Source organism: Brienomyrus brachyistius, unplaced genomic scaffold, assembly GCF_023856365.1.
Source record: "Brienomyrus brachyistius isolate T26 unplaced genomic scaffold, BBRACH_0.4 scaffold50, whole genome shotgun sequence".
NCBI classification, from domain to species: Eukaryota; Metazoa; Chordata; class Actinopteri; order Osteoglossiformes; family Mormyridae; genus Brienomyrus; species Brienomyrus brachyistius.
The window spans coordinates 421370-440755 of record NW_026042325.1 but is presented as its reverse complement, the minus strand read 5'-3'; the positions used below and the strand labels follow the sequence as shown (position 1 = coordinate 440755).

At 42.9% G+C, this 19386-nt stretch overlaps 1 protein-coding gene across 6 annotated transcripts in view; it reads left to right on the top strand.

Annotated features, from left to right (window-relative positions):
• LOC125723602 (sodium channel protein type 8 subunit alpha-like) overlaps window positions 1–19386 on the top strand; it is a 67114-nt gene that overhangs the window by 32040 nt on the left and 15688 nt on the right. For 3 of the 6 annotated variants that reach the window (XM_049000341.1, XM_049000343.1, XM_049000342.1), the window contains exons 9-20: window positions 167–308; window positions 3642–3848; window positions 3986–4270; window positions 5302–5619; window positions 7774–7909; window positions 8089–8327; window positions 9126–9299; window positions 9451–9807; window positions 10364–10813; window positions 13440–13557; window positions 13984–14138; window positions 15358–15531. In XM_049000341.1, coding sequence (XP_048856298.1) covers window positions 167–308; window positions 3642–3848; window positions 3986–4270; window positions 5302–5619; window positions 7774–7909; window positions 8089–8327; window positions 9126–9299; window positions 9451–9807; window positions 10364–10813; window positions 13440–13557; window positions 13984–14138; window positions 15358–15531 — 2755 coding nt within the window. Of the gene's footprint in view, window positions 1–166; window positions 309–3641; window positions 3849–3985; window positions 4271–5301; window positions 5653–7773; window positions 7910–8088; window positions 8328–9125; window positions 9300–9450; window positions 9808–10363; window positions 10814–13439; window positions 13558–13983; window positions 14139–15357; window positions 15532–19386 lie in introns of all 6 variants that reach the window. The other 3 variants (XM_049000339.1, XM_049000340.1, XM_049000345.1) reach the window with 1 other exon arrangement.

Here is a 19386-nt window from a genome sequence, read left to right as displayed (position 1 = left end):
CAGTCATAAGGATTTTTGTCATTAAAAGTTGTTCAGGAGACCGAATGCCTGATACTACTTGTGTATGCTTAAGAAAGTAGTCACTGGGTGTATTTATTGTGCATTATAATATTCATACATGCTGTAAGAGCTGAAGTAATGACAGGATTCACCCCACTGCTTCCAGCCGATGTCCCGAAGGATACACCTGCATGAAGGCTGGGAAGAACCCAAACTACGGCTACACCAGTTTCGACAGCTTCGGCTGGGCCTTCCTGGCTCTCTTCCGTCTCATGACACAGGACTTCTGGGAGAACTTGTACCAGCTGGTAAGGCCTTTAGTTTTCAGCCTTTGTTCCCAAAAACCCAACTTAGCAGTATGAGAAACAACACCAAATGCAATCGCAGGTGACATTTCTTTTTCTTGCAGCTAATTGTGAAGACAGTCAGTAAGACCTGTGACTCATGTACTGCATACTGGCCTGCCTGTGCTAAATAGGGTTGCACTCTGGACAGTGGCACTGTCCACTTTGGCTCAAACCTACAAGCATTTTCAAGTTCACTACTCTGAATGTGTGTGGCCCACACATGAGAAATGGCTTCCAGCGAGTGCTGGTAGGGTTAGGGTTAGGGGTTAGGGTTGGGTTAGGGTTAGGGGTTAGGGTTAGGGGTTAGGGTTAGGGCTTTTGATTACAAAGCCATCAAGTTGGTGTTGGAGGGCTGTTGAAGTAATTGTGCTTATGACTGTTTTTTTTTTTCCAGTTTTTAAGAACGTTGCTTTGCATGTTTGAGATCAACAAAAATGTATTTTTATACGTGTTTATTGACCAGTAGGAACCCAGTAATGACACATGAGTTTGCTAGCTTATAACACTGACTGCAAGGCATTTTATATTAGATTGGAAATATGTATATAGAAAGTGAAATAATTATGGGTGATTTTGGTATGTTGCCATGTGTGTTGGTACTGAAGGTTTGCTAACGTCTTGTTGTTGCCGCATCGAATGCTGGTTGGTTACTAGAGAGGGTGGGTTCCTCTTGGTCACGCCTACAGTCGGTTTCTTTACATCCTGCAATTTGAGTCCTTCTTAGCTTTCACTGTAATGGCTGAAACTCTTAAGCTGTCTTACATAGTGGAATGGAAAGATGCATTAAAAATTTACACCGGGATTAGTGCGCGAACAAGCCAGGATGTGTGAAAGGGGGCAGGAAGGAAGCCGACTTTAAGTAGATTCATTTCCGTCAGTTCGTGCCCCTGACCTGTATGAAAATATGCTTTCGGTTTACACTGGTGATTTTCTTCTTGTCATGTCAAAATGACTTTAAAACAATATTTTTTTAAAACAATATTTTTCTTTTCAGTCATTTTCTCATCTTCTAATCACATGAGCGACACATAGGGTATCCAGGGTGCAGCTGAACAGGTTTGCTCCCATTGGCTTTTTGCAAGCTGCTCCTCACAAAGTGCTTTTCTCCGTGAACTATAGCATGAGAGCTCAGCACCTTCTCGCAAAAATAGATGGGCTGCTAAAGCGGGCACCTCTTTAATTTAATCTCGCAGCACATAAATCAAGTGATGGAATGTAGGGTTTGGAGAAGATCTACTCGTTAGGGAAGGAGTGAGAACCGTCTAGTCAATGTGCTGTCTTAAAAAGTACACTCCTCCTCGGCAAATGTTCACAGAAGATGGGAGCCCATGGGGTTTTAGGACCCAGGAGTTGAGATGCTGGCTCCCTAGACAGAATGTTAGAGCATAGGGCTCTCATGAACTAGTCCCTCTGTCTAGAAAGGCTCTTCCTGGTTCCAGCAGCCCCAGGGAAGGTCCTGGAGATCTGTACAGTCGTTGTGTTGGCAAAGAAATTCTGCCTGTGGTCCTGCCCCCTCCGCCAGCCGACCCATTAAGCACAGGGCTTCCCGCTGCTGCAGGAGTTCTGTAATGGAGTGGAGCTCAGGGACGGGATAGATGAAGCTTATGAACACATGGCAGGGCAGTGGGGTAACAAGACTCGGCCCACAGTGGGCAGCAAAGCCTCGGTCCTCCCAGTGTAGCCTGTCGTAATCAAGCGTCCTGACAGGAGCAAGCGTCCAGATAAATATCCTCACCAGCTTCTTTATTTTGTTGCCAGAAAATGCAGCCAGTGATTTTAAATAATCACTAAAACTCATATCTTCACAAAATGGCGCCGTGCTGCTACTTCTGTTATGAGAAGTTCAGTCTTTTTTTCCTGATTGAACAGCTTCCGGTTTCATTACCTAATTATATATATAGTTTTGTGTATTAAATTTCAAGCCTGGTTTTATTAATTTTATTCAATTTAATATTCATTTAACTCAATATGTAATGACCAAAATAAGTATAACGTATGTAAATTATTTTGCCTGGTGTTATTTTTGAAATAAGGTTTGTTTAAGAAATAAAAATCAAACAGAATTTCTGATTTTCATTTCTTGGTAGTTATTTTGGTTTGAGAAGTTCTCTTTGTTACTTCTATAACCGATGGATTTGATTTCCCATGCTAATCCGTATTGTAAGTTTTAATTTCTCTTTACAATATGTGAGCCAAATCCATATCAGTTCTCAATCTTGTCCTCAGCTGGTTAACCGCTTCTGTTTTTGAATCAGTACCCCTGTGTCAGTAAATCCACTGAGCTGACCGTGTCTCTTTATATGTCTGTGTTAAAGATGGGATTTACTGCCACTAACCCCATTACTCTATGGCATCAATTCAATAACAGGGATCAGTGTAGCTGCTCCTTGCCGTTTGTTCTTCTTTGGGACATTAGTAAGTTTCTGAGTGTCGGGCGCTTCTGTCACCCATATGAAGGTTTGTTGTATCGTTTGATATGTTTCCTCTGTGTTTATGCTTTTTAGCTGTGGGCTGCAATCTACCCATGTTTTTCAAAGTGTCCTAACTCACTCTTAAATGGCCTAAATATCCCGACATTTCAAATGCTTTTTGTCTCATTACCGTAAAAAGCTGAATTATTTGCAATTATATTTAATGCTTTTCGAATTACTTGTTGAATGAATGAATGCCTTTTATTGTCACTCTACACATGTATAATGAGATTAAGAGCAGGACCTTCAGTTCTGTAGTGCTATATAAACTGCAAAATATTATAAAATTGTTTAGAAAAAACTGGTCATTGAATGTGATTGTATTCTGATCTCCATGTATTTACACAACACAGCTAATAAAGCAAACTATGCCTGAAGTTGAAGATCCAGATGGAAACCACAATATTGTGATATTGTACAGAGTATTTGTAAAACATTTAGCAATAAAGCAATTCATGTAAAAATGAATGTTCATATTTTTGGAAGCACGATGACTTGTCACTCTGATCTCATATATCATTCAGATGTGCTGATGTGAATGTACCTCTCTCACTTTTTGGAATGATTAAATTAAAGCATGGCGATTAGGCTCCTGTACGGCTGCAGCAGTGGAAAAATGTGAATGGAAACTACAGTGTGAATGAAAGGCCAAGAAGCACATGTTGTGTGATGAACTTTTGTCTGTGTTCATCCATGTGGAATAAGTCTCATTTCCATAGGTTATTAATTTATTCTGGTATCTACTGCACATGCCCTCACTGAAGTGAAGCCAGGCTGTAGGGTGGCTCAGCTCTAACACGAGCTGCTCGTCTGTTTTTCAAAGACACTCAGGGCTGCGGGCAAGACCTACATGATCTTCTTCGTGCTGGTGATCTTTGTGGGCTCCTTCTACCTGGTGAACCTGATCCTGGCCGTGGTGGCCATGGCCTACGAGGAGCAGAACCAGGCCACGATGGAGGAGGCTGAGCAGAAAGAGGCTGAATTTAAGGCCATGCTGGAGCAGCTGAAGAAACAGCAGGAAGAAGCCCAGGTCTGTCTGTCTACCCTCTCTTTTTTTCTAGTCCATCTTCTTACAGCTTCTGGGCATTATGGTTATGACTTAGACCTGGTTCATGTCGACCTTTTTCTCACTCATGGCTTCACTGACTCCCATCTCGCGTGCGACAGGCTGCCGCTACAGCCACGCCGGCAGGTACGGTGTCAGAGGACGCCGTGGAGGATGACGGCGGGGGCCGCCTGTCACGGAGCTCCTCCGAAGTCTCCAAACTGAGCTCCAAGAGCGCAAAGGAGCGCCGCAACCGCAAGAAGAAATGGCGCCAGAAAGAGCAGTTGAGGGGCGAGGAGAAGGGGGACAGCGAGAAGATCGTTACTGAGTCTGACGAAGGCAGCAAGAGGAGCCGCTTCCGCTTCCCAGACAGCCGGCTGGGCCGGAGGACGTCCATCATGAACCAGGTGTGGGACCTGGATGGCATGCTTGGGGGGGGGGGGTGGCTGCTAGCATCTTATTCTCCCAAAGGAAAACCCATCATTCCCTAAGGGATAGAAAATATGGAATATGAAAAAAGCAATAAAAAACTGCATGCGGCTGCAATTAATTTTAGGGCATTAAAGTGAAAGGCAGCCACCTCCATGTTCCTCTGGTCACAGCGTCGCCGATTAGAGTCCCGTGGTTGGCAGTAATTTTACCATTGGGCCTCTGACCATGGTAACCCCACCACAGCTCCAGAGACGCTATATCGCTTTAGATAAAATCATCAATGGAAATAAGGTTATTGTGAATAAGTAATTTCTGGCTTCCTGTGGCTGGATTTTAAATGAATCCTGAGTAATATCACTGATATCAACAAGGTGAAGGCAAAGAGGCAATGAGGACCGGCACGCTTGTGGGAATCAGTACATTTAATTCTGTCTTATTTAATTCCTGAGGTGTGGCTACAGATTGGAGTTGTTACGATGGCTGGATGTGGAGATATTGATCCACAGGAACTCGATATTTGTGGCAGTGATGAGGTCCATGCTTTCAATCGGCGTCATGAATTATTGATGCAGCTTTAAGAATCTTTCACTGCATCCCTGGAGTATCAGCACAGATTCTGTCATCATCCTTCTGCTCTCTTTACTTCAGTGTCTCAGTCACATTCCTTAGGAAGACTTTCATTTATTTTGATTAAATGGATGAATCCTAACCTCACTACCTGCCCCTAACCTTACACTGATATCTCTGTATGCTGAATTACAGAATACTGAAGGCTTTATATACTTAAGTGACATTTAAAAGTATAATTGAACATAGTTAAGTATAAGTGTAGGAAATGTGAATGGTGTGTAAACATTTTCATAGCAATGGCTGATAGTTACCTCATCTTCATCGTCCTCCCCATGACTCCCCCTTCTCACAACCTTAATGCTTACCCCCACCCATCCATTTTCCCTCCCCCGGTGCTTTCTACTCTCCCTTGTCCTCCTCCCGCCTCCCCCACCAGTCCCTCCTCAGCATTCCCGGGTCGCCTTTCCTGTCACGGCAGAACAGCAAAAGCAGCATCTTCAGCTTCAAGGGCCGCTCCAAGGACGTGGGCTCGGAGAACGAGTTTGCGGACGACGAGCACAGCACAGTGGAGGAGAGCGAGGAGCGCCGGGGCTCCCTCTTCATCCCTTACCGCCGCAGCAGCTACAGCGGCTACAGCCAGGGCTCGTCTCGCATCCATCCACTGGCCCCGCATGGCAAGAGAAACAGCACGGTGGACTGTAACGGCGTGGTCTCGCTCATCGGGCCTGGTCCGGGCGGACGCCTTCTGCCTGAGGTGATAATAGATAAGGCAGCTACTGATGACAGTGTAAGGACGTCCATGAATAGATCAGCCCAGGCATGGCGCTCCTCCTCCTCTTCCTCCTTCCTTCTTTGTGGTTTATCCCAATTAACTCCATTCCCCCCCCCCACCACTCTGAATGCAGCCCCTGCGTCCCAAACAGTGAGAAGAGAAAGGAAGAAGCACATTTTTTAGCAAGCAGCATGGAAGCAGTTACCCCTGATAGCCCATATCTTGACCATCACTCTGATATGAAACATAATTAAAAGAATTTTATATGTGATGACTTTCCAGCCACTCGATTAACAACCGTTAATAGTCATTTCTCAATTAGTATGGTTAGGTCAGTATCAGAAGGTATTGAAGATTCATAGTGCCAAGGTGTTAGGTGGGAAAAGCAATGAAAAAATGGAAGCTTGGCCAATGTTGTCAGCTTCAACTTCCTGTGATGACCAGGTAACTGTGAGGTTGTCATTTTGCACTGTTGCACTGCAATACTTTCACTGGCAGTGCCCACTTCCTGAGTGGCTGATGAGGCTCTTAGACCTTTCTGCACTGGTGCACATTGTGGGACAAAGGGTGACAGACTTGTACCCTGTCTGCTGTCCTGCCCTCGTCTGCCTGCCAGGTCTCTCACGTTCCTCTGCTTGCAATTTTTCGTAAAACGGGCAGTTGAGATACGTGCTGTTTCTTATAGACTAATTCATAAAAGTCTGATTTCTTTTTTAATCCATTTCCATGATGTCCCCTGTAAGTCCAGCTTTCAGACCTTTTCCTTTCTTTGTACATCAGTGGTTTATCTGTCCATTCCTGGTAATACAATTGAAACCAACATGACGTTTATTTTTGTAGCTTTTGCAACGCAGCCACATGGTGCATGGATTAGGCAGGGATTAGGGACTGAATTTCCTTTTTAAGTTTGTGGAGGTTAAGCAGGGACAGAATCAACACAGTTCTGCAAAGAAACATGTGAGGAAAGCAGCATGTCTGGGAGTTAAATAAATGCCCCCAGAGTCATCAGGAGTCAAATTTAATGAGGGTGAAAAACACCAATTTAAGGATTTGGTTAAGAACCTGGGACCAGGTGAATGAATAAGCTTCCCCCTGGGATGGCTGTCAGCCATGCCCCATGTCACCGTGTATGGAAAAATGGTCATAAATATTATTCTTATTCTTTTGTATCCTTATTGCGCTTCCTTATGGTGTTTGCAAAGCAAACAGAGCCTGTTTGGGTTCCTCGTACTGATGACAGACCCTGCATGTGTTGGAGATCATTGTCAGAGAAGTTTAAGCAGGTTAGCTAGTGAATAGTGATCTACAGTGCATTTCGCATCCGCAGAAACATCAGCCATAATGGCCAGAATCTCCTGTTTTTGTGAGTCCTTAAAAGTTCAGGTGGCATTTCTACCTTAGTTTTTCTTTTCTTAGAAGCCTTTAAGAGACGATTCCCGCAGCCATACTCCACGCTCTTGGCCTGGTAGATTGACATCCTTACACTTCTGACAGTCCAAGCTCCTGTGTGCTTTTCAGCTCCGCATGGGAATCCACCTGTCTTGTGTGGCACCTTGACTTTTCTTCTTTTGAAATTTATGCACGTCAATGCATGTCGGACTCAGTGACGCACCCTGCACACACACTTACACATATACACACACTCACTTGCAACACTAGCCCCATCCCTTCCCGAAGAAGACTGTGTGCCATATTCACCTCCTGGTTCATCACGGAACAGGGTAGAGATGTGACCGTGACTGATGCCGAATTATGGAAATTCACCAACATTATATTGAAAGCACCTCATGTGTTCTCAGCAGGTGTGATTCATACCATTTGTTCTCAAAGGAAGGTTCTCGTGTCACTAGATGTCTATAAAACACCCAGTACATTGTGGATTTAAGTTCCAATTCGCTATGCAGTTTAGTTGTCCTTCTGTTCTGTATGAGTCTGCAGGAGTGTATTAATCAGATTGGTGTGGGGGGGGGGGGGCGCAAGGACATCTCTACTGCACTGTCATTAGTCTGCATCCCCACCCCTGGCTAACATTTTACTCTCTTAGCTTCCCATTCACATTACATTTTGGGCACTGTCTGGAGGCAGTTACGTTGACTCTTGTCATTGTTCTAATGCCATGCATTTTCCTCCTGGCAGCAAACCACTGAGGTTGGCGTGAAGAAGAAACATTCAGGCTCCCTAATGGTGTCTGTGGACCAGCTGAACACCTCCTTTGGTCGCAAGGACCGAGCCAATAGTGTCATGAGCGTTATCACCAACACTTTGGTGGAGGGTACAGTTTCCTTTCACTGCATCTCCTACAAAATTTAAATATGTTTTACTTACCTTTGCCTCTCTTTCAGCTATGCTGTTAAGCGAATTGCAATAGAAATTGCTGCAGATAGCTCCTTCAGTGACCAGAGCAAATGCTTGACTGATGCCCTTGTTCTTTGTTATACCATTGGGCTATAGAACTGGAAGAGTCCCAGCGGAAGTGTCCACCATGCTGGTACAAATTTGCAAACACATTCCTTATCTGGGAATGCTGCCCTATGTGGATAAAGATCAAGGAGATTGTCAATCTGATTGTGATGGACCCGTTCGTAGACCTTGCCATCACCATTTGCATTGTTCTTAACACCGTCTTCATGGCCATGGAGCACTACCCCATGACACCCCACTTTGAGGAAGTCCTGTACGTTGGAAACCTGGTGAGAATCACCTTCATTATGGCTCACATCCCAACACATATTTTAGGGTTTTTGGTCCATGGATTTACTCCTTGGATATCTACATCTTTAATTCTTGTTGACTGTTTATGGTTTCTAGTTATAGTTGGTGCATTTTGGATTTGATGGGGCCATCTATGGACCTGAAAAGCCTCCTGTTGTTATACATAAACTCAGACAATACTTCATATAACCACCTAAAAAACGGTACAGGGACACACCAAGGTATACACTCACAAAGACTCACAAAGCACTCTTGCCTTTGAGTTTACATTTTCCTGGAACATGGCGTACATCCCACAGAGCACTTCTGTTCTGAAGATGCAGACCCCAGCCTGGAGCCACTTTCCGATGGCAGGGTCATTAAATATGAAGTCCTTTTTTAAAGCTGAGCTGCATCTTCTTCCCCTATTCTGTGGCCTGAGTCAGCAGTCTTGGTTTTGTCTGAATCTGTGTATGGTGTCTAGGGGAATTGCAGGCTGTGAAACTGTTATGTACCTATAATAGTATGTTTATATTAATCCACTCCAGCCCAAAATAAGAATTGTAAAAGACATGAACCCTCATGAACAATTCTCTACATCCATTTTGTAGCCCATTACTTGATTACAGAAGCGCTTTTATTTTCCAAGATGTGTAGATAATTTTTCTACTTCACTTGAATGTTTGCATTTAGCCAGTAAATTTATGGTCTGGAGAATTTCTTGATGTATGCTGTAGTTCTGGATTCTCAAGAAATGAAGATGCTTGGTCACTGGTAACAAACTTTTGTCCTAACAGGTGTTCACCGGAATCTTTACAGCAGAGATGTTTGCCAAGCTTGTTGCTATGGACCCATATTACTACTTCCAAGAGGGTTGGAACGTCTTTGATGGCTTCATTGTGAGCCTGAGCTTGGTGGAGCTGGGCCTAGCTGATGTGGAGGGTCTTTCTGTGCTGAGATCATTCAGATTGGTAAATCTGATGACACCTTTAATTTTCTCTTTTTGTGATTTTACTCTATACTTTACAATACTATTTGTGAACTGCTTATCAGTGATTGTTACTTAGTCCAATCCTGCTTACACCCTACCCCCTTAATCCCACCCAATGCCTACTTCTTTAGCTGAGAGTGTTCAAGCTGGCAAAGTCCTGGCCCACCCTCAACATGCTCATCAAGATCATTGGGAACTCCGTGGGTGCCCTGGGCAACCTGACCCTGGTGCTGGCCATCATTGTCTTCATCTTTGCCGTGGTGGGCATGCAGCTCTTCGGCAAGAGCTACAAGGACTGCGTCTGCAAGATCGCGCTGAGCTGCGAGCTACCCCGCTGGCACATGAACGACTTCTTCCACTCCTTCCTGATCGTGTTCCGGGTGCTGTGCGGCGAGTGGATCGAGACCATGTGGGACTGCATGGAGGTGGCCGGTCAGACCATGTGCCTCACCGTCTTCATGATGGTCATGGTCATAGGAAACCTGGTGGTACGGAAGGGCTTCCTCTGTTTATCCACACCAAAAAAAATCAGAACATGATACAATCACCAATTCACTGCTAAGAATATGTAAAAAACCATGATGGGGGGTGCAATTATATGAAACTAATAAATGACAACTTGGTGTAGCCAGGTTGGAATTATTTCTTTACGTATATCCACACACCTTGAAGTGGTTTACACTTTTTGAAAACCAAGGAAAATGATGCTGTTAAGAATGACTGCTTATTTATGAGTATTAGGCTGCTGAAACTACCTGTACCATTATATGAAAATAATCAACAACCACGTGACATCTCTGGACCAATAAGAAAATATTTTTTTACCAAATCCATAGTATAAACACAGATAACAAACACCAGACAAGAGACACCAATTACCTAAACACTCAGGAACCAGGGGAAAAAACGAGAGGTCCAGTGACATCTGCTGGCCAAATGGGGACATGAAAGGGACCAATGCAAAACCATGGTTTAAATCAAAATAATTGTTTAACGAGTAACCTTTGTGATAGAACCTGACTAACTAATGCATGCCCTCTCCAGGTATTGAACCTGTTCCTTGCCCTGCTACTGAGCTCATTTAGTGCTGACAACCTGGCTGCTACAGATGACGATGGTGAGATGAACAACCTGCAAATATCTGTCATTCGCATTAAGAAGGGCATCGCCTGGGCAAAGGTTAAGATACGGGTGCTGATCGCCACAATCCTGAAGAAGAAGGAGAGCGATGAGGCATATGACAAGAAGCTGTGCATCGGCAACCACACGGGCGTGGACATAAACCGCGAACTGGATTATCAGAAAAATGGCAACGGCACCACCAGTGGGATTGGCAGCAGTGTGGGGAAATACATGATTGACGAAGACCGCATGTCCTTCATCCACAACCCGAATCTCACCGTGCGGGTTCCTATCGCCGTGGGAGAGTCAGACTTCGAGAACCTTAACACCGAAGACTTCAGCAGCGAGTCAGATGCCGAGGGGAGCAAAGATGTGAGTAAGGAGGTCTCGTTGTGGGGAGATAAGGGTGTGGGGTTACCTTGGAATTTTATATGCAGGGAAACACAAGGATATGACTGAAAAATGAGATGCTTAAGGAAGTTTTGATTATGTCAACTCTAAGTCTGGCATCAACGGCAGAAAGAAGGAAAGAAACCAAGATTTGCTACTTGACTTATCATTAGCTGAGATTCATGTAGTTTTAAATGTGTGTTTAATTTGTTAATATTTATTGAAAAAAATATTGAATGAATATCTCCTTTTTCATTACTTCCAGTTATACTTTGGTTGACAAAGTAGATATTTGGTTAGGCAGTGGCAGTACAGTAAATTGACTGAAATAGGAGAGTTAAAATGTCTTGTGTCTTTTTAATGATCTTAATTATGTTTATTCATTATGCCGTCATTTAGATCACACGGCCTAAGTAATGCAGCTGCCCGATTATTTCGGTTTTCCTGTTTATTTGGGTGGCTTGCGATTGCAGGATGGATAGCTAAAGTTGCAGGATGACTAAGCAAAATAATGCAAGAGGAGACTATCCGTCCAGCACACATGATCTAATCTCTCAGCCTTTGTGACAGAACTTTTGGCACATCTGTTAGGAATCAGACCATCGGACATTTTAAAAGGAGAATTACTTCATGGCTGATTTTATTTGCTTTCTATTTCATTCATTAAGATACAGAAAATCTAAAATGTGCAGAGTCAGCGTGGCATGGTTAGTTTGCTCCAGGAAGGCTGCACAGACAGAAGGACACGGGCACACAGTCTATCCACATGGCTCCGGGTACGAGCCCTCAGCACTATCTGCTGTATCATGCGTTCAGACAAGTCCGGTCTAAGCAGTACTGTGGTTGCTCACACACTCTCCTAGAATGCATGTAAGGTCCTGCAGGCAGCTTGGAATGCCATGGAATCATCGTGAGCGGAGCTAAGGTTGATGCCTGAGGATCTCAATACACGGTCACATCCGAGGGCCGTTAGCCACTGCAGTGGTTACTAATGAATTCTTACGAAGGCGACGTGCCGTTGAATTCAAACTTCTAACCAGACAACGCTGGTGTCTGTGCCATGACACATTATGTCCAGAGTCACACTTTGGACTTTTGCAAAAAACTGACATTTCCTTAGATTGCACTTCTTTATTAGAGAACACCTTTATCATTTATTTCACATGAACACTTAGAGCTGTGTTTTTGTACATTTTGGAGTGATGCATTTTTGATACACGCAGATCCCTGAGGATGTCTCTGTGTTAGTTCGCAGCCATATACTGCTGCAGTGTCGCAGTTACAGTGGTGGCATATGCAGAGTTTTGTCTGTGGGTATCATCTGTGCTTCTGCCCATCTACAGTTCTGCATGAGGCATTTCTCTACTGGATCTGCCCCATGATCCTCCAGTGCTGCATCCTGCAGTGGTGCTTTTCGTTTTGAGATTCCCTCGGCAGATTCCCTGTGTGTGTACATAGTTTATATGTGTATAGAACTTTATATGTGTGTGTGTGGTCTGGCTCACATTTCTGGGAGGCCATGCAGTATTGCAAAAGCTGAGCATTACTGCTAAGCCTCAAACGTGGTAGGAAAATACACTTCCATGCCGATGCATGAGAGCGTAGAGCAGTCTGTGTGTTTTATGCCTCAGATAAACAGTGTATGATTATTTTACGCCTGTAGTCAGGATTGTCGGTGCTCTGTTCATAATGCCTGTTTTAGCATATGCCTAAATGACCTCTGTGTGTCAGCTGTCACACCACAGCAGAATTCCTTTATGAGTCACACAATGTAATTGCATTACGATTACATGACTACATACTATCCAGCTCTGTGTTAAGCACAATTCTCAGTGAATAAGTCCCTCCCTGAGTGCCAAACTGTTAGTCATTAGGTGAAAATTCGGCCATTGCGATCTTGGTAAATGTCAGTACAGTTTCAAAGATGCACAGACGATCCTCTAGAAACCAAAAAGCTAAAGCATTCATGTTTATATGTTGAATGAAGACCAGCATACATTCTGTAATCAGTCACCAAGCAAGGTTAGATGTATCTAGATTAATTACATAATAACAACCCATGCAGTTCAGATCTGCTTGATTACATAAACTCACTTATTAACTTATACATGTTGCGATATCTAGTGCATAAATAGCAGTGGTTGAGTAGTTATCATGTAAGTGTTGCGGTGAAACTAGTCAGGACATTGCAGTGAAATGAACACCTTTGGGGTGAATATAATTCAACTGGGTACATTAGGACCTGCTGAGGCATGTTGTCCGGATTGATGCACATTAGATGGTGCCCTGTAGCAGACTGAGTTGTAAAATGGCTAAGATTGTTATTGCACCTTTTGGCTTCTTTAGCTTCACATCGGATGAGCGCATTAACGGAAACCACAGTGCAGCATTTTAGAGGGACTGCAGTCTCTCATGCCAGAGCCATGTGGCGAGATGACATAGGTCAATGGATTAGCCACACAGCAGCTGTTCATCTTGGGGATCTCCTGGTGGATCGTTGGGTTTCCCCTGTTTGAAATCACCACAAAGAATATTAGCAGGGCAGGTGGAGACAGGAGGGAACTGGATATGGGCTGTGATGTGATCCGTCCTCCCCCCTTCTGTACAGCTGGATGACACCAGTTCATCAGAGGGGAGCACCATCGACATCAAGCCCGACGTTGAGGATGTGGTGGTTGTAGAGGCAGCGGAGGAGTATTTAGACCCGGATGCCTGCTGGACAGAGGGTGAGTGTGACCCCAGGGCCAGATGAACAGGAAAATGATGGAGGTTACAGGGTGTTTCTGAGGTAACATTAAAATATCTAGTCTTCTGGAAAAACACAGGCATATGTCCTTGACTTTGGAAGCTAAGAACACCTTATCTTAGTGGAGGGCCCCAGATGAACTGAGACTCAGATACAAACACACCCTCTCTTCTCATAGATTCAACCGCAAATCTTTGTATTTTATTTTGTTTCATGCTTTAGCTGTTTTATCTGTTGCACATAAAAATACTACACTATGGAATTCCAGAGCTGGTCAAATTCAGCAGTCATTTCAGCATAATCCAACAGAGTATTTCAACAAATTCCTAAAAAGAACTGAAGTGAGGAAATTTAGTCTATGAAATCTTTGGTTTGTGCTGATTATCATGGATGCTGTCTGGCACAGCCTGCATTGCACGGTACAAGTGCTGCGATGTGCCCATCACTGAGGGCTGGGGGAAGTACTGGTGGTACCTGAGGAAGACCTGCTACCTAATCGTGGAGCACAACTGGTTTGAGACCCTCATCATCTTCATGATCCTGCTCAGCAGTGGGGCACTGGTGAGGTCCGGCCTCCACACATTCACATGAACACACGCAAACCTACATGCATGGTCAGCATACAATTAGTACGCCATCATACCTGGGACTTCCAAAATTAAACAAGATTTAAAAATTTTCCTGCTGTAAATTTGAGTTTGTTGGATCAGCTGTAAACAACATTCTGAATTCCCTATATCTGTAGCGTGTTTTTTTTTATCCTCTTGAGTTAATGATGTTGATCTTCTAATGAAGTTATGCACCCAGAATTCTGATTAGAATGAAGCATTTAAGATTAAAAAAAATACACAATGGGATCAAAACATAGGGGAACTTGCAAGGCAAAGGAAAATAACAGAACAGAAGTGAATCATAAACAGCAGCGTGGAAACCATTTTGGATCCAGCAAGACCTGGGAGGTCTTTACAAGCTCCTCTTACAGCAAAGTGGGCATCCTAAGTAGTCATTTTCTGCTTATGATACAGATATTGTTCTTAATGTATGCAGAAATGCACTTACCTCCCAACCAAAGAATCCGGTTTGGGCTGCAGCTGTTAGCGGTTTTAGCTCTCTTGGGGGGGGGGGGAGGGGGGGCGGCCCAGCCCGGCCCACAAATACTTAAGAGCATAAATGATCTGAGTGAACTGCATGTGCATAGGAGGAAAAGATCCTCCTTAATGTCCATTTTGTCAAAAGATGTTGGAGCATCAACTAATACTATAATACTATAGCTGTAGTTCCAGCCCTTTCACATAGTATTATACATGTTGGCTTCTTCTCTCAGATATAGACAAAGTGATACAAGTTTCCTTTTGTTTCCTTTGTACTGTTTGTCGGGCCTGAACCAAGTTAGTAATTTCGGCCAATTTTATACACATGAAGTCAGCCTGTAAAATAAGGAAATACGTGTCAGTTTTCACTGAACTTGCCGCCTTTATTTTAATCAGGTTTTATGTCACTGTTGTGTTTTAATTGTGTAATTTTTCCGCTGTGACATTTAAAAGTATTTAAGCATTAATTGCATTTGTATCAAAGTTTGAGAATGTTACCAGATTAAGTCTGAAAACTGAATGATGTTTTTTTTATTATTATTCCAGGGCTTTAGAAAAACTGTACCCTTCTTGTGTGATTGACCGTTGAGTACCTTGAGTAGTCTGAAGGGGGAGACAGTAGATCACTCTGCTATAGGGCTCCTGTTCCCAGTGTGTTTTCTGAAGCATTTACTGTGATTCCTTACCAGGCTTTTGAAGATGTGTACATTGAGCAGAGGAAGACCATTCGCATCATCCTGGAATATGCTGATAGAGTGTTCACATACATCTTCATTCTGGAGATGTTACTCAAGTGGGTGGCCTACGGATTTGTCAAGTACTTCACCAATGCTTGGTGCTGGTTGGACTTCTTCATAGTGGATGTAAGTATTTTGTCACCCACCCACGTCTCAGGGGCCAGTCTTATTTCTCTATAAATCCTTCTTTACAGGGCATCTTAATGTAATGACTTGCAACAGAAACGTGGATTGATAGATAGGCGGAGATGCCCTCAGCTCAGTTTAGAGAATGCCAGGTTACTGTTTTCTGACTGACCTGTAGTTGTTTCTTTATATTACTAATTTTGCATTGATTTATTATTGATGATTCATGGTTTTCGTTGTTAGTTGATAAACTGTGGTAGACTGGCCATCTCACTCCATGGCTTTTGTGGTTGGAGTCAGCTTCTTGCACCAAAATGGCTGCAACCAAACCACGTATGACTAGCGCTGATTGGTCTAAACTCTGAGTACATCATTGGTGCACTTTGTATATACCTACAGTGTCAGGAACACTTCGGGCCATTCCCATATTTTGAAATGCTTCATGGGGAGTTAAATCACGTCTTGCTGGAAGTTAATTTCCGATGGAGACGTGGTTTCCTTTAACTATGACATCACACAGGAATCAGTGTTGGAACCGGTGAGAGTCTTTAAGTGTAGTCATGTGACATGACCCAGGGCACTTGTGTAACACGGCTGAGTAACAAACTTGAGCTCACACACAGCAGTCTAAAAATAACAGTACTTTCCAAAATGGTTTATTGACTGTAGGGCATCTACACGTCTACACTGGCAGTGTATTTGACAGTAGTGATATTCTGCAGATGCAGTTAATGTAATGCTAATGTTACCTGGGTTAACCGGCATCTGTGTATAGTATAGATTTGTTACTCTAAAGTATTGAGAAATAATTGAGAAATATTTCTTGTGCAGTCTTGTCCTTTAAGAACCACCGTGTAAAGCCTCCCACGGTTATTGACAGGTCGATTGCATCATCATTAGTAACCTTCAAAAAATGTCATTTATATTTGGAAATTGTTTCATATTTTCATATGGCTGCTGTGCCGATGTAGAGTTGGTGCAATTATGCTGCTGTTCCCCCCGATACTGGCAGTTCATTGCATTTTTTGTGACGCACTTTTGTGTCAAGCGTCCTGAAGTTTTTGTCACTGTTGCATTTGTGCAGTGTAATCAATGCAGTGTAATTAGTGCAGTGTAATTAGGAAGGTTTGAACAGGTCTGGACATGACAGGTTATTTTGTCCCATAGATGCCATGAACCTGGGCCAAAATAATGAAGTGGCTGTTCACACACCTTCACTGGCAGGCAGGCGGCTCTGAGTGTCTCCCAGCTGTTATGAGAAGGGCAACCTGTCTCCTAGGCTGGCATAGTACAGTACACTGCCTCCATTAGGGTGTAATACCTGCTTCTGGCCACAAGGGCAAGCAGGATGGTTACCAAAAAAGGATTAATTTATTATGGCCTGCAGGCAGAGACTGGTCTTCAAAGCTATTGTATTGCTTTTGTTATGAAAAGCTCACTGGACTGGTGCCTTTATGGATAGTCCCAGCTGTTTCTACTGTCCTGTATTCCAGACACAGCAGATTTCTTTTTAGGTCACTGTTAAATATACTGTGTAATGTGATCAAAAACCTATGAGCTTAAACAGAAGAAACACCTCACCAGTGTGTATTCTGGTCTGGTTGTAGTGGATTGTTGCTAAAGTTAATAATGAAAATGGTTTAACTGAATGCCTTGTAATGCATTAGGTCAGATAGATATATGCAGCTGCTCTCAAGTATTCAAGCTTTCTCATTTGCCTGTTTGTGTACTATGTTCATTGATGCAAAATACCTCTGAAATACTTCAGCCCACTGTTGTCTGTGTTTGACAACTTCCTATAGTCTGAACTGATTTAAAAACAGCATTTTGTTCATATAGTTAGGTGGTTGCGGGGTGGATGAGTGCTGTCAAAAGAGAACAATGGTCTGGTTACCATAAAGGTTATGATAACAAAATGTAAAGGATTCACAGGAGAGAATAGTACAGTTCAGAGCTGGGAAGTTGGACTGGCTGTTGGAACAAGGAACAGACTCACCCAAGATGTGTGGTCGCTTCTGGACAATGAAATATGCTATAAGCCAATTTTGGTGATGTTGTGCTCTGTTTGGGTAAGTCTTAGTAATTCTCTATAGCTTACATCGGATCTGCCTCTTGTGCTTCTGCCCAGTGATTGCACACAGCATTAGGAACTGAACGCAGTGTGTACGGTTCACAGGCCATGGACAGGTTTGCACATCTTTGTGTGCAAAATTTCAAAAACAGATTCAAAACAATTAAACCTTGTCTAGACCTCCACAGCTCACGTGTGTGTGAAACACACAAATGGAACACAAAAGGTCCAGGGGTTAGAATTTCCCCAACAGTCCCAATACATCTGCCAATGTAAAATTTTGGATATTGAAAGCAAAAGTGTTAAATTCTCATTTTGTCTCATCTTTTTTTCCAAAATCTTTTTTCAACATATGATTTGTTGTCCTAGTCCTTCTGGAGCAGCCATTTGTGCAAAAAGTGAGCATTAGCAAGGAAGCTGATTAAAGAACCCTTACAGAGAGATACCAGGACACCAAGTCTAGAGTACATCGCACATTTAAACAAGAAGAGAAGGTTCTTCTTGTGCCAGTATCATTTGAGAAAAATGTTTTTATTAGAATAGAATAGAATAGAATAGAATAGAATAGAATAGAATAGAATAGTCATTTTATCCAACAGGTAAAACAAAATTTAATATCATGACATCCTTAAAATAACGTAAATGTATGTTTTTATCAGTGATTGCATCCCTCTGTGGATTGTTGAATTTCATTTTTGCAAACAGGATCAAGGCTCTAATCACAGAGTGATCTGAGATTTGTATTGACATTAATTACAATCAAACAGTTGTTTTTTTTTACCTTTGGACATACTGTATATACGAGTATATGCAGTGTTTTATGTAATACTAAACATTTCTCTCAAACGTTCATAATGTGTAGAATTGCAGATTGTCCTCCCAGACAAGATTTATTGGTAATAATAAACATTATTAGTAATAATGTTTAGGTTATAAACAGGTACATAATCTCCAGGATCTGTCTCAGTGGCAGAATTGATGTAGATAGAAGTCCTGGAAGCTAACTTGAACCGACTGAGTTCTGTAGATCCACCATAGTCTGCTGTTGATTCAGTTGCCAATATTTCATGATTTTATTAAATGTCAGTTCCGATTTTAAAGACATTCGTTTTATCCTGTATCATACTCCCATAATTACATGCCGAATCCATCACAGTATACAGGACAGAATATTTATTTCATGATGAGATACTAACTGAGTTATTACTGCTTTATATAGTACTGCCATGTAGCTGCCAGTTTAAGTCGTCTGTAAAAGACTGCTTACGTGTTTGTTATTCTCATTTCATTGTATATTATGAAATGTTCACAGTGCTTTCATTTGGGCCTGAATAGCCTTTCCAGCAAGCCTAGTACTACCCATTGCGTTTCCAAAATCGCTGCCGTCAGACTAGGAAGGACAGATTATTTGGCGTCATATCTCCTTCAGTAACTGGAATCAAGTAAGTTTAACGAAAGTTAAGTTTCTGGCCCAAAAAAAAGCAGATGAGCGTGTTTCCTGGTTATATTTTCTGTATGTGCTGGACAGAGTTAACGAAGGTGCAGGGGAAACGCACATGAGTAAAATATGTTTGTGATGGTGAAGAGGGTGAGGCTGGAACGGTGGGGACAAACAAAGAATTCGGTTGTCATTGTGTGTGCATGGGGGGTGGGGGTAGGTGCTGGTTTAGATTTGCTCTTTCCGTGGAGCCACAGGCACAGATCTCCTTGACCTTACTTTGCAGAGCGATGAGAGAGGAAGGAGGCACTGGGGCACCTACACAGCTGGCTCAGGGGGGCAGGCC